A 15,623-nucleotide genomic window follows, 5' to 3' on the forward strand; every position below is an offset into this window, starting at 1 on the left:
CATCCTCATGATTTTTCATTTTTGACAAATTTTCAACCAACTTGTCCCTAGACATTTGACTTAAGGATCTACAATCAAGATGTCCCACTCTCCTATGTCACAATTTTGTTTCATCTGGCGAACTAACATAGGATACAGAAGTTGTCAGATTCCAATTTACAACAAAGCTTCTATCAAACATAGTCACTAATATAAGTTCACAACCACTAGGATCAAAAATCAAGCATCTATTATTCTTGAACACCACAGAATATCCCTCATCGAGCAATTGACTGACACTTAGCAAATTTTGATCTATATCAAGAACTAAAAGAACATCTGAGGCAAGTTTTGTACCTGATGAAATGTTTATCAAAACATCTCACTTCCCTACTTCTTTAATGTACTGGCCATTTCCAACTTTGATCTTGGAGTTGAAATTTTATCAATTCTCTTGAAGATACTTACATCTGAGGTCATATGACTTGTACAACCACTGTCAACAAGTCAGTGCTTTCCATCTCCGCTGGTTGTAGGACATGAGGCAGTGAACATTAAATCTTTTTGATCCACTTCAACTGTTTGTGCCTAAGCATATTGCTTCTATGGTTACTGTTGTAATTGCCCTCTATTCTTGCACACATTTTCAACATGGCATGGCCAAGCTACTTTTAGCTTGAAAGGCTCCCTCAAAATGCTCCTCTTGCCTTGATGCTATTCTCTGCTCTTAAGCATATAAGGTATTGTTCAGTTCTGAAAGTGAGGTGGTTGACAAATTCCTTAAGTCCATAAGAGAGAATATTTTTTTTATTCATATCTCTCAGGAAGTGTGGTTATCATCTTCTCCACAACTCTGCTGTCACTAAATTGGTCCTTTAGCAGCCTGATTTGGTTGACCACTGCTATGATTCTGCTTAAGTATTGCTTTACTGTCTTAGTCTCATTAATCTTAAGGTTTTCGAAGTATCTTCTGAGATTGATTAGTTGTTGCTGCCTGGTCTTTTTCAAACCCTAAAATTCCTCCTTCAGCTTATCTCAAGCTTGTTTAAGAGTATCACAAGTCATACTTCTTGTAAAAATGACTTCTGACACACTATTTTGTAGGCAAGACATTGCTTATGCTTCTTTACACATTCTTCATTATGTTGTCTCATTTGAGCAATGGTGGGATTTACTCTCAAAGTTGGTGGCTCTATACTAGTATTCACAACCTTCCATAGGTCAAAGTCTTGAAGATAAGTCTTCATTTTTACCATCCAAATGTGTTAAATTTCATCGGTGAAATAAAGAGGTGGAGGTGGTGAGAAGCTAGATGAAGGCATACTAGCAGAAACAATGTCCCTCAATGATCAATTGGCTCTCGATACTAATTATTGGTTTTTTGAGACTAAGAAAAAAAGCAAAAAATGAGACAAAGAACTAGCAAGATGAATTGATCTGTAACACTCTCCTTTTTCATTTCAAAAGATTACAATATATATCATTTGACTTTCCAAGAGCTCAACTAATCCTACTAACATCTTGAATATAAGAAAACTTAACTTGTACACAAACTGATTATGGAAATCAGCATCTAAACGCATCTAGTCATTATCAACTTAGTTTGTTCCTAACTAAGTATCTTAACAAAAGAACTAAACAAAAGATTAAACCAAAAACATCAATTTTTTGCTCTAAGAAGCCAGCTAGCACTTCATCCTACAGTTCACCTTATCGGTGGATAGCTCACACTTTGACTGTCCACAAATATACTTGCATTTAGACAATTCACCAATGTGCTTAGACAATCCTCCAAACCTGTCGTGTAATAACTTTCCTCATGCCCTTTCGCATATGGACAATCGACCATGTGACTTTACACTTGGACTATTCATCATTTGTGTTGTTTGCCATATGTGCTCGCCAATGCATAATTTGCCATCTCGCAACATATATGCTAAAGAAATATCAATTGTGTTTTAGAGCACATCAAAATATGCTGAGTTGAATTAGTTTCGATGCACAAATTATTGGTTTTGGCTATAAAATCCAACTGCAATTATACTATCAATGTCACATATACAATATTTTGATGATTATTCAAAAAGCAGTGCCAGTTTCGGTGGGCGCAGGCTGCAACGGACTTCCATCCCAATACATCAACTCGTCCCTGCAACCACAGCCATTTTCATTCAAAACCCAATATTCTATTTTGATTATAGCAGCTTTTATTTTGGATAAGATTCAGCATTTGAAGGGGAAAATAGAATTTACGGATTAAGTAAATAATTTCCATCCGTTGCAAACTGAAAACAGTAAACGCAAGGTGAATATATATATATATATATATATGTTAATTTTATTAAAGGTATATGGGCACACAATAAGAAAAATGTAAAGAACTTACCTTATGCTCGCCAAGGTGTCTGTTGCCATACCGATAAGACGTTAAAGGATCATTCCTCACATTGACACTATAAATATCAATCAACCACAAAGGTTAAATTGTAATTTATTCTTCTTTATTACATAATAGAATTAATGCTCTTGAATGAGAAAGTATCTTAGGGATTCCGGCAGACTAATACAGGCACCGTCCCACCTACCTGAAAATTTGATTCAAAGAAAGTTGGCCAGTAAGTGGACAAGTTTTTGAGTGAAAATAGCTAATAATTATGAAGGGAAATGAGGGTATGAAGTGGAATTCAATGTTTGAATTAATGGGAACATCGGTGTTGTTGAATTCAGCTCCTATGTATTCTCAGAAAAGGTCCGAATTCACGGGAGCTGCTTGGGCTGACATATGGCAAGGGAAGAAACCATGGAAAATGAAAAGGGAAACTTCATTGCTGCTGTGATGTTGTAGGCTTTGAGTAGAAGAACTAGTATCGTAAAAAAGGCTATTATGTAGGCATTAGAATGCAGAATACAAATGTTTGAAGGGAGGGAGAGGTCATAAAGAAAGAGTTTGTTTGCCGTTGCCATAATTATTGTCAAAATCTTTTTGAAATCGACTTTTATTTTAAAAAATAAAAAATGAGAGTTGGCACCAATCCTTTTTATGAGGTGTGATCGGATCACCTCGTAATTTGATCGTTTTAATAAAGGGTTTGATTTATTAAAACAATGATTTTTGGTCTACAAAATTTAGAAAATGGATTCTAGAGTCGGTTACGCATGAGGAAGGATTAGCACCCTCGTGACTCCCAAAATTGGTACCTAGTTGATTACTTGATGTCTTAGTGTCGAGAATTGAAAATTTGAAGGGAGTTTAAAACACGATCCCTTTTTGTATTAAGGCATTACTAAATTAATTTTCATAAAAATGGCTTATTTCAAGTTAATCGAAAAGGAAGGATCATGTCTCGTAAGTTAGGACACAATGCCTTAAATCCTCGAAATTAAGAATAAACGTCATTTGATCGTTACTTGAATCTCGTTTTTATATTTTTGAAATGGGTATTTGATTATTTTGGTTTTAGAAAGAAGTCATATCTCGTGAGTTAGGAACACGACCCTTCTAATTCCAAAACTAATGAACATTGCCTCGGTTTAAAAATTTTCCTTTTTTATGCATCGTGTAAAAAACACGAACGTAACACTTAAGGTGATGTGCATTTAGCTTATTCGGGCATAATATACAAATGAATAAATGTTTAAACCTAATGTTGATTATAGTGATAATGAAATAATTTAAAATAGATATGTGAGTAGAATGATAAATAATAAGTAAATAAGGAATACTGTAATAATAATAACATAATTATAATTAATATTAATAATCACATAATAATAATAATAATGAGGAAATTTAAAATAAGTAAAAAAATAAAAATGAAAGATGCTTAATAACGAACGTAAATATAAATAATATGAGTACAAATGAGCGAAAAATGTACAAATATGAACAACATAAATTTTCAAATAAAAAGTAAGGCGATAATAAATAAATAAATAAGTAAGTAAGTAAATAATAGTAAAATAAAAAAAATGCATGAAAGGCTGAAGTTGCAATTATAAATAAATAAGGGAGTGAATCGAAATTTAAATAAAATTACAAGTGTAAATCATAATAAAATAAATAAATTAAATAATAAAACAAAATAAAGGACCAAAGTGAAATGCGCGGAAAGGAGGAGGGACTAACTGGGAAAATATCCCAAATCCTACTAATCGCACCGTTCCTTTGGCAAATCGAGGGACTAATTGAAAATGAAATAAAATTAAACGGTACGATCTAAAAAGAAAGAAAGTAAAAGAATTAGGACCAAATTGAAAAAGAGTCCAAGAGCAGAAGCACCAGGGTCGTAAATAACCGCAAAAACACACGGATCCTAGGACGGATCGGGTCGGGTCTCCGGGTTGGCTTCAAAACGACATCGTTTTGGATGTCTATTTCCCATAAATGGCCCAATGACCAAAATAAAAATAAAATAAAATAAAGTGGTCAAATTTAAAAAATAAAAAGAATAAAATAGGACCTAATTGAAACCAACTGTAAAAGCGAAAGGACCATGGAACAATTAGACCCCCATGTCAAAAACGTGCGAATCCTGCACGGTTCGGGTCAGGTCTTAAGTCGGCAATTGGGTCATATCAAAACGATGTCATTTTAGGACTTATGAACACTAGCCAAAACGACGTCGTTTTGCCTTGCCTATATAAGCCAAAAAATCCTTAAAAGAAATTTATTACGTCTGCGTTTTTAAAAAAAAAACATCGAGAGCTCTCCCTTTTTCTCTCGGTTTTTCCCACATCTGACCCCGGCACCGACGAGCCTCCGCTGTGGCTGAAAAATAAAAATTGCTTGTAGTCCCTTTTCTAAAAAAAAAATTTAAACCCATATCTAAATAGAATATTTTTTGAAATAAAAGAAAAACAAAAAAAAAAAAAACGCGAAGGAAAACCTTCAGCCTCGCTGCGTTCATCAGACCCTCGTCGGGACCGTAATGGGTTCTGAGATATTCGGGGTGTCGGAGGTGGTCCTTGACTGCGGCGGAAGGTGGAACGGCATGTGAGAACCCTTCCTCTCCTTTTTTTTATGTATTTATTATATCTTTTTAAACGAAAAAATTAAAACACTACCTTTCTGTTCTTTTCGAAATCTTATTTTTCTATTTCTTTTCTCTTTTTTTTTTTATATCTGATTGCGTGTTCTTAAAATACATTGATTTTCATGGCTTTTATAGCCATAATATTTACATTGTTTATTATTTATGTTTCGCTACTGTTTCTTTGATGCTATCTCTTTGTTGTTTCTGTCTTTTCTTCGTCCTTTTTGCAAGTATTGGTGCATGGTCAACGGCGAGAAAAGAGGCCTGCGCTGGCCATTTTGGTGAAATGGTGGCCAAGGAGCATCAGGCTTCCGGACGAGGAGCGCTAACATGGCCAAGGGCAGCGGCACAAATGGGATTAGGGTTTTTTAGTTTTACTAAGAGATAATTTTGGTTGTGGGCCTATAATTAAGTTTTAAGGTTTTGTATCAGGCTATATTTTGGGCTTTAATTTTTTATATTTAGGCAATTATTGTAATTGGACTTTGGACTCTTATTTATTTAGTTCTATTTATTTTGTTATTATTTTTGTTTAGTGGGTCGGGCAAAATTTACCTGTTACAATTATGAATCTGGGATATTTAGGGTGAGTTTGAATGGACGGTGCATTTACTTGCGGTTAGTGTAAAAACAGCGGTGGCGGTGAGATTAGATACTGTAGCGATACTGTAGCGTGAGACAAAACGTAAACTAAACGTACCGTACCTACCCAATCGCCCATCCAAACCCACCCTTAATCATAACAAGTAGGCTTCTATTTCGGCCTTGGAGATGTATCACAAAATACCAGTAATATAAATGAAGCTGGGTAAATGCAAACGTCAAATATGTATATATTTCTTTAACTGTTGTTACTCTTTCTTGTTGCAGGGGTATGCTAGCAAATATCAACCACGTTCAAGAGCACATCAAAGATGCTCACTTGAATTAGTTTGCCTTCACAAATTGTTGGCTTTGGCTATAAAATCCTTGTTTTATCTGCACAATCCCATGCAAACTACCAAACCCAACAGCAATCATATAACCAATCTCAGATTTTACAGTATTTTGATGACAATATTCAGAGAACCCTTAGAAAGTTGTAAACTAAAAAGGAAAAGGAAAAGCAGCAGCAGTTGTCTTCCTAGTAGAAATTGCATTCTGAGTGAACATTGACCTGAGAGATTCAGTTCTCCCAGGGTGGATGATACTCCTTTGTTCCATCCCAAAGCAGTATCCGGTCCCTGCAACCCCCATTTTCATTCAAATATCAACCTTCTAATTTCGTTGCAGTAGCTTTATTTCGTAATATGATTCAGTATTTCAAGGGAAAAGGAAAAAACAAAACTTACGGATGAAGCAAAATACTTCCGTGCATTTGTTCAAAGTAAGGGCTACTAAGTGCAAACTGCAGATAGTAAGCGCAAGAAAGAAACCATATTTGTTAATTTTATATAAAGTATGAAGCCATACCAGAAAATAACATGTGAAGAACTTACAAATTTCTCTCCAAGGTGTGTGTCGCATCCATTGCAATGGACATTCACCACCGGAAATTTATAAAGAAACCAAACAGACGATACATGATCGGTCTTCACATTGACACTGTAAATATCAAACAAGCACAAAGGTTAGATTGTAGTTATTGTACTTTATTACATAATGGAATGAATATAGTTTGGTGTTGGTCAGTGAGAAAGTAGCTTACACGGGGTAGCAAAGATATCCAGGCTGCTTCCCACCACCTATCTAAGAATTTGATTCAAAGTAAGCAAGTTTGTCAGTAAGTGGGCAAGAGCACGTAATGTTGCATGATAAGTAAGAATTTTGCACCTCAATTTCAAGTTAAAGATGACTACTTATAAAGGTAATATACATATATTCATACAAGAAATCAGATTTTGATATAATATATTCATTTCCAAAGAAAGGTAAGTTTTTCATACATAATGACTGCAGTTCTCCCAGGTGGCAAGGTGGTTTCTGCAACGACGGCACATGAAGATACGCTTTCCATCATTCATGTCAAATCTAACGTTGTTTGGAGGATCCACCTCCGGCTTCGGCTCTGACTCTGAGTCCGGCTTCGGCTCCGACTCCGAGTCCGGCTTCGGCTCCGACTCTGAGTCTGACTTCGAGTCCGGCTCCGGCTCCGAGTCCGGCTTCAGCTTCAGCTCCGGCTCTGCCATTAGAACCGAAGAAAGAAGTCGCGGAAATGATGTACGTTTGATTGTTTGAGCTGAGTCCAAGAAACAAAACACCCAAAGCTGAGGCTTGAGAGGGATAAGGAAATGGAGAAGAAGAAAAAGCAACAAGAAAACGGATATAAGATTCTTGATTGTGAGAGTTGTTACCTGCTATGGAACTTGTGAAAATGGATATAAAATTCTTGATTGTGAGGTAATTCAATTGCAAGGGTTTTATTTTCATATATAAAGGAAATGAAAGCAGATAAGATAGTTTCTTTTTCTGTTATAACTGTCAAACGGCAGCTAAAATTTTATATAAACTACATGACATATATATAATTATATATATTTTGGTACCTAAACTACATTAACTCATTACATCTTTCCCATAGGGCAGCATAAACTAGTTAGTCTAATATTTCCTGGGATTGCTTCTCATATATAAAACCATCTGCTTTGGAGTCATCTGCACTCCATACAAAGATACCATGAAGCCGTTGCTGACTCTTAAGCATATTGCAGGCATCAAAAAACCCATCCTCTGGAGTTAACCCACGTCTCACATCACTTTGGAAGCTCACCAACACCTTACCACCATTGTAATTGGAGCTTTGGTTGTTGAAATAACTTAAGAACTGTGGAATGGTGGTTCCTTTATCATATGCATAGAATTGGAAGTTCACATAATCAATGATGTCCCCATGTTTGTTCCACAAGGCCAAGTACTGTCTCTGAACTTCATTATCAGCATATGGAGCTATAGAAGCAAAGGAGATTACCTTATTCCTCTTGAGGGTCTTTATGAGCAACCCTATGGACTCTGCAAACGTTTGAGGGTCAGCTTGGAAGTGTTCGTAGTCAATATCGATTCCATCCAGATTGTATTTCTTTATGATGCTTGTAAGTGAAGTAACAGCATTAGCGACCCAGGATCTGACTGTGGAAGGCTTGAAGTAAGCAAATTGACTGCCCACAGTGTAACCTCCTAGGCTTATTGCAACTTTAACATTTGGATGCTTAGATTTGATGGAAGAAACATGGGAGGGGCTGAGATTGGTGGAGTCCCAGAACACATTGAATTTTCCATTGGTGGGTGAAGGAGAAGTTGAGGTGTCATAGTCTATGGCAAAGGAGAGAATGAAATGAAAATCAACATTTGGGTTAATGGGGACATCAGAAAACTTCACATCTTTGAACTCAGCTCCTAAAAAGCTTTGAGTTTGCGGTACATAGGATTGATATCTGGGAGATAATTAGAGCTTGAAAAATGAAAAAAGTGAAAAGAAGCCTGTGAAATTCCATTGCTGCTATTGAGAGAAAATTTTATGCAGATATATGTATATATATATACACATACATATATAGTAGCCAAGTTTTCTTTAACCTTTTAATTTTCAAACAATACCAATATGAAGACTAAGGATCAGAGAATTCTGATCAAACAAAAAGGTCCAATTGCAAAATGGTTTGGACCACAGTAATCTGCATTGACTGGAGAAATATCAGCTGGAGAACATTATGGAAAGAAAAAAAAATCATAAAAATCCTTAAACTCTTATAATTTTCTAACCAAATGGCTAAACTTTCATTTTTGACTCGTCAACCTTACATCTCTTCTAGTTTTTACCAGTCAAAGAAGATATTTTTGGTGATTGAGGGTGAGGAAGTAATATCTGCAACTAATGTGTTAAAGGCCTTTGTTGTCAATGTCATTTGTCACATGAATATTAAGTATGAACAATGAGATATCAAATTCAATATAGTTCTGGTCCTACTCCTAGCGTATAAATAGGGTACGTCTTCCTTTGGGTAGGTTTTAGCTCATATGGGTTGTTAAATACAATACATGTGGAACCTCCATATCTCATTCAAGTAGGACTGTTCGAGGGCCGATTATCTACTCAAGCTCAAAATCTTACCTGTTGTTTAGGAGAATTCTAACAAAAATATTAAATTCGAAAAATGAATTTTGAATAAAAAATTAATTCCGTTTTAAATATGGGCCAGGCTTGGATGAGTGGCCGAACCCTTTGACGGTAACAACTCTATCAACCTGAGCTTTTATGAAAAATGGGGGACTACATAAATTTTTTCTTTTTAAGAATTGGATACGGTCAACCTGGACTTTATATTCAATTGGGGACAACATAAGATTTTTGTGCAGCAATGGATATGGTGAAGGTACCATAAAATAAATATCAAGAGATAACAGCTGCTGCCCTGAAATACTAATTGCTTTCAAGTTATCATGTTAATCACTGCATGAAAATTACCTTAAACAATGCTCTGGAAAACAGAATTTCCCATGATTATTACATTAAAAACGGTAGTAATTAGACCCTGTGTTAACGTCCATCATGCAGCAAGTAGATCTTGAGATTTCTTCTCATATTGAAACCCCTTGTTTTTCGATTCCTCAGCACACCATATAAAGATGCCACCGAGCTTTCCTTGATCTTTCAACTCATTACAGGCTTCGAAAAAACCATTAGCCGGTTTTAGGCCGCCACCGCCACCGCTCTCAAAGCTGGCCAACAATTGGCCTCCCTCATAATTAGAGGCTTGCTTTTTGAAGTTACTTATAAAATGGGAAACACTGAGCTTATCATAGGCATAAAACTGGAAATTTACATAGTCAATCACGTGCCCATATTTCCTCCACAAAGCTAAGTAGTGGCTATTAATCTCTTCATAGGGAGCAATTGAAGCAAATGAAATAGTCCCACTTTTTTTCAGGATTGTTATAAGCTGTCCAATACACTCTGCAAACATTTCAGGGCTGGCCTTGAAGTGTTCGTAGTCGATATCGATGCCGTCGATATGGTACTTATTGATCATATAAGTAAGTGAAGAAACACCATTTTGAACCCAAGATGTCTTTGATTTAGGTGCAAAAAAGGCTTTGCCACTACCTACACTATCACCCCCTAAGCTAACAGCAATTTTCACATTTGAGTTGCTACCTTTAAATGAGCCAATTTGGCCTGGACCCAAGTGGTTGGTTTCCCAAAATACATTGAACTTCCCATTTGTAGGTGATGGATGATTGTCATTGGTATAGTCAATTGCAAAGGCCAGAATGAAGTGAAATTCGACTTTCGAGTTTATAGGCACGTCGGAGAGCTTCATCGAGTTGGATTCCGCACCGATATACTCCCGGAATAACTTGGAATTAGAAGCTACAAGAAAACAGTTGAAACAAGAGAGTTTTAGCTTACATTTTATTTACTATGTATAATAAAAAGGGTTAATTGCACAAGACATCCTCATATTATGGTTAAGATTCTAAATTGGTCATTAAACTTCAAAATGTTCTAATTGAGTACTCAAAGTATCAACCAGGTTCTTCCATCATACTAGCCATTAGATTGAGCGTTTAACACCAGCTCAAATCTTATATGGAGTATATTTAAAACGCGTGCATGCTTGTATAGCCAAATTGGGTCTAATGTGTTTAACTAGCATTAAATGCTTAAATTGACAACTAAGTTGAAAGATTATTTCGATTGATAGAATATTGATGCTTTGAATACTCAATTAAAACATATTGAAATTTGGCACTAATTTAAAACCAAAACCAGAGTTTGGAGACATCTAGTGTAATTAACACTATAATGAAATTATTCCTAGAAAAATCAATCACCATTGCATGTAAGAAACAGCAGAGACAACAAGGCAGCTGAAAGGATCCTATAGAACTCCATTTTCCGAACTTTTTTTGCTTTTTGCAGTATAAGTTATTTAGTTTAAACATTTTGCACTTCATGTTATAGTATGAAATACCATAGTTTTAACCGCCATTAAATTAAGCTTCTAACAGCCGCCACACACACCTAGTTTTTATAACACAAACAAAAGATTTTGTGTTTTTTTACAACAATTTCTGGACATTGGATACCTAATGAATTCTTGTTTGAATTGTTCGATGTGGTTGAAGATATGTGACACATCAATATGCAGTTAGATACTAAGAAAAAGGAGTAAAATCCAATTTTATTTCAAAAAATCAATTAAATTTTTAATTTTTAAATTTAGTAGTTCACGTTATTCAAATTTCTTGAATTCAACTTGAATAAATAGGTAAGCTCAAATTTAAATTGTAGAATTAGAGTTATTTAAATAATTAACTATAGTTGAATTCTATATTTTAATAATAGATTTTTTTTTTTTTTAGAATAGTTAAAGAAGTTGGTTGTAATTTTGAACTTTAAGATCACCTCATAAAGGTTTTATTTTTATATCGGTTGTTGATGGCTAAAAGTATAATTATGTACTTGTTATAAGAGTTGTGTTGCTGATCAAATATTAATTTGACTGTTGATGGCCGTTTGATCGAAGGTCAAGAATCGTAAATGATCTTCTAAAAGAAAAAGAATAGGTATTCTGTATTTTTTGTGTTGAGAACAAGAGTCTCCCTTTTTGAGGTCATATAAGGGTCATAAAAAGTAATTTACATAGTCCTTGTGAGACGCAGAAAGTCATACATAGATCATGTATGGTCCACAGGTTTGAAGCCATGCAATACTTCAACGAGATCATCTTGATGAATCAAAATTCTTTTGCATGGTGATTGACCTAATAAGGCTTTCTAACACGGTGATATTACAACTTATTTCATTATAATGGGATTTTTCTCTCAAGTTTGGTATTTTTTATTTTTATTTAAATAATATTTTACAATTACAACTATCATGATGTGTGAATTTCCAAGTTAATTAAAATTTACTTTAATTCAAATAAATTTTAATTAAAAATTTTGGGTCGGTTGGAATACCAAAATAAGAATCTTTAGAATCTGATGTTCCAAGAAGCTTGGCGCACTATTACTAGTTGTATTCCATTGCCGGCAGCATGTTTATCTGTTACCCAAAATAGTCTGAAAGTAACATTAACAAGACAGATAAAATGTTGTCTTTGACAACATCAAAAGAAACAACAACAGGATTTAATTATTTAAACTGACTAGAAATTATTATTCTACCTTATCCATGCAACTCAAAATTAAGCTAAAGAAGAACATGTCAAAAACAAAAGTTTTTTTTTTAACATTATTTGTCTCATGTATTTCAATTTCCAAATTAATTTTCTATTTGTTTATTAATAATCTAGCTTAGGCAATCCATGTGGCAATTAATAAGACTATAGTTTAGTTAGCTTAATCCAAGACCACTCAGATAATACCAATAGTTCGAACTAGTAAAATCCAAATATTGATCTCATATATCTTATACAAAAGCGGTTAAATTACGGTTTTAACCTTTATATTTTAATGGTTAAAATTATTGTTAGTCTTTATACTTTGACAAAATTTGAGATTTAATCCCTATATTTAAAGGATAAAAAATAAGTCCCTTTTTTTATTTGAAAACTCAATCTATTCATTAACATTGTTAGTATTTTCTATCAAAATTTGTCAACTTGACATATCCATTAAGCTATTTTCATATGACATGCCAAATGATTGACAAAAATAAACATATTAAGTTGACAAATTTTGATGAAAACTACCCATAATAATAATGATTATATTAGGATTTTAAATTGAAAAATAAAAGATTGACTTTTTAAATCTTAAATTACAAGGACTAAATTGAAATTTTACATAAAACAAATAGTTAAAATTTTAAATTTATGTTAAGATTGACATTCATGATATATATAAACAGAATATAAAATATGATAATCGGATCATTAAAATATTAATCATACAAAAATATACAAAATAAAATTATTTTAATTTTAGACCACTGAATAATAGTTAAAATTTTTACATGCTCTACTCTCATCCTTGCCACTCTTTGTCGTCAATGTTAAAACTATGTAGGATATATTCATAATTGCCTCGCTACCTCATTTGATATTTATCAGCTATTCCTAATAATTCAAATGTACATTTAATATATAGAATGGAAGAATAATATATGAATATCTCATCTACATATTTTAATGTTTATCATATAACATATAAATTGCATTTTCATCCTTTTAAAAGTTAAAATAGTAATTACAATATTCGCGTAAGTCAAGTACATACCAAAATTGTTATATATCAACCTTTGAAAAGAAATCATGAGATGTGACATGGTAGTTACTCATTAGTAGCGAAGTCAAAAAATTTTCTTGAAGGAGGCGGAATTAAATTATACATTTTTATGATAGTAAAAATATAATTTTATCATTTTAATAGACTATCTTTTTATAGTTTTTAAAAGGTTTTTATTATTATTTTAGGGGGCTAAAATGTAATTTTACTATTACTAATTTAAAATTTTAGAAATTATAAAGGGCCTAAATTAAAATTTTACCATTTTAGGGTAAGTCATGCCCCATGAGTCTCTACTAAGCTCCGTTACCGTTTCTCACCTATCTTTAATCATGTGGTTGAGAGTTCGATATCTACTCATGAGAATAGAACACATTTCATGACCAACCGTTTACCTCTTTAGAGATGAACACTACGAGGAAATTAGTCATTATTGTATACTATAAATACCTAATTTAAACCCAAAAAAGAACTATAGAAATAGATACCTATTCCGACAAAAAATTATCTCATCTCCGCTACTAAAAAAATTCTCCCATTTAAAATGAATCAATTCAAATTATTTTTTTCAATCTTTTCATCCGCATTTGTGAATAATACATTTCTTTTCTTTACCAAAACAAAATTGATATTCTTGAGGAGGACTGATGGTGCCAAAGGATCTTTGAACATGGGCTGCCATGATTAAACTAGCTGTGCTGGCCAAAAAGCTGTGGACTTGGATGATTTCTTAAACTTTACCATGGGACCATATATTGCCTTTTCCCTTACCAGGCAACTAAAAATTTATACTTTCATTGGAGATCAGACTCCTTGATTTTTTTCCTTGGCATTTTCATCCTTGTTTCTTTTCAACTTTTCTTTTATTTGTTGCATAAATGTAAAGTCATGGTTGAGACAACCTCATGTCATTTTTTTGCAAACACTTGTATAAATGTAACCTTTACACAAACTCATCTCAAAGTTTTAAGATTTTAATCTTATCTTTCAACCAAAGTTTAATTAATAAAAATAGAGGGAAAAAAAAAGGTTGTTTTGGCAATTTTATAGAGTGTGGGAAAGGAGTTTTTAATTGAAAATCTTATGTTAATTAAGGTTAGTAAAAGGAATTACGGTGAAATTTAGAATTTAGTTGCTGTTTAATTTAGTATAATTTAATCTCCATTTTATTATGTTATTAACATATACAAGTTAATAATATTAGAGAGAATTGTTGTCATTAAAATGAAGACCTAAAAGTTTTTCAAAAAACATTCTTAAACATTCAAATTGCATGTAAATTCATTATCAATAGTACATGATTGATTTTTCGCGTTACTTGATTATGTAATTAAATAACAAAAAGAAAATTTCAACTTCATGACTAATGGTAACATCTAATAATATTTTCAATTTGAACTAATCGCATTATAGAAATAGAGGGGCATACTAACAACGTAAGCCCCCTTATTGGCACCCAATGATCAAAATTCAACCCCTTTTGATGTAATTCCTTCTCCTCCAAATTAATTTGTACCTTCACTCAATACCAAAAAAAAAAAGATAAAAACGATGAAATTAAAGTAAATGAATTAAATCATAAATATTAAAATAGCAGATGGACTAAAACCAAAATTAGACCTAAATAATAAGATTTTATATTTTTAGTACCGTGGTGTTTCATACTAAGGAACAAGAGCATCTGAAAACACAACTTTTGCAGAAAAAGGCATTATTGTATTAGAATTTAGAGTGGAAAGAGGAAAGAATCATGTTCTGTTTCAAAATGCAAAATGTAAGAAAGAAAAGAAAGGGGGGTATTAGTGTATAAAGAAGTGAAGTAAAGCATACGCAGCAAAATACATAGAGTATGTTCCAAGTAAACAGCTGCTTCACCCTCAAACAATGACAGGTAACAACAATATCCCTTGTTTCTGCATTTCCCTACTTCTACATCATCATCATCTCAAACTATGCCACGTGTATGATCATCGTGTGAATTTTTTTATAGAGTATGCGTTTAATATGAATATATTCAATTTTTCCAAGTTTTTTTCATATATTTAGAACTGTCCTAATTTTCTCATCAATGTCTGTATATGTACTTGATACAAATATTAAACATGGATTTTTTTATACACTTCGAAAACTATGTTCGTTAAATCTCCAAACCCTTAAAAGTAGTTATATTCATAGGAAGATATTACATTAGCTTTACAATTTCATTCTACAATAATATTGATGTCAATTTAAATGATAACATTGATGTCAATTAAGTTAAAGATATTCTCATTAATCAAACTCAAATTTTATAAATCGAGTTATCTAAATTTTAAAACCTTTAATTGTTAATCAAACCAACGTTTAAGTGAATTAATTAACCAAACCATTAACTATGGTTAATTTAGATTTTCACCCTTT

General features: G+C 33.1%; 2 protein-coding genes, 1 long non-coding RNA gene and 2 pseudogenes across 3 annotated transcripts; 1 reads left to right on the forward strand and 4 right to left on the reverse strand.

Annotated features, from left to right (window-relative positions):
- Positions 1-3,376, reverse strand: part of LOC105789708 (chitinase 2-like) — a 74,846-nt pseudogene extending 71,470 nt beyond the window's left edge.
- Positions 3,377-4,654: 1,278 nt separating this feature from the next.
- On the forward strand, positions 4,655-5,534 carry LOC128039248 (uncharacterized). Its single transcript, XR_008193745.1, has 2 exons — positions 4,655-4,972; positions 5,244-5,534. It is a non-coding gene; the product is annotated as an uncharacterized LOC128039248 (long non-coding RNA).
- A 124-nt stretch (positions 5,535-5,658) lies between these two features.
- Positions 5,659-7,490, reverse strand: LOC105788907 (uncharacterized). Its single transcript, XM_012615987.2, has 6 exons — positions 7,346-7,490; positions 6,938-7,230; positions 6,700-6,740; positions 6,491-6,596; positions 6,344-6,399; positions 5,659-6,235 (listed from the first exon to the last, which is right to left on the reverse strand). The coding sequence occupies exons 1-6, from the start codon at positions 7,419-7,421 to the stop codon at positions 6,178-6,180; spliced, it is 630 nt and encodes a 209-aa protein (XP_012471441.1). The 5' UTR covers positions 7,422-7,490; the 3' UTR covers positions 5,659-6,177.
- LOC105788906 (chitinase 2-like) lies at positions 7,449-8,543 on the reverse strand (annotated as a pseudogene).
- A 970-nt stretch (positions 8,544-9,513) lies between these two features.
- LOC105789885 (chitinase 2) lies at positions 9,514-10,884 on the reverse strand. The gene is made up of 2 exons (XM_052623066.1): positions 10,824-10,884; positions 9,514-10,359 (listed from the first exon to the last, which is right to left on the reverse strand). The coding sequence occupies exons 1-2, from the start codon at positions 10,882-10,884 to the stop codon at positions 9,536-9,538; spliced, it is 885 nt and encodes a 294-aa protein (XP_052479026.1). The 3' UTR covers positions 9,514-9,535.
- Positions 10,885-15,623: the final 4,739 nt, after the last annotated feature.

The sequence above is a fragment of the Gossypium raimondii genome, chromosome 2 (genome assembly GCF_025698545.1).
Source record: "Gossypium raimondii isolate GPD5lz chromosome 2, ASM2569854v1, whole genome shotgun sequence".
NCBI lineage: Eukaryota > Viridiplantae > Streptophyta > Magnoliopsida > Malvales > Malvaceae > Gossypium > Gossypium raimondii.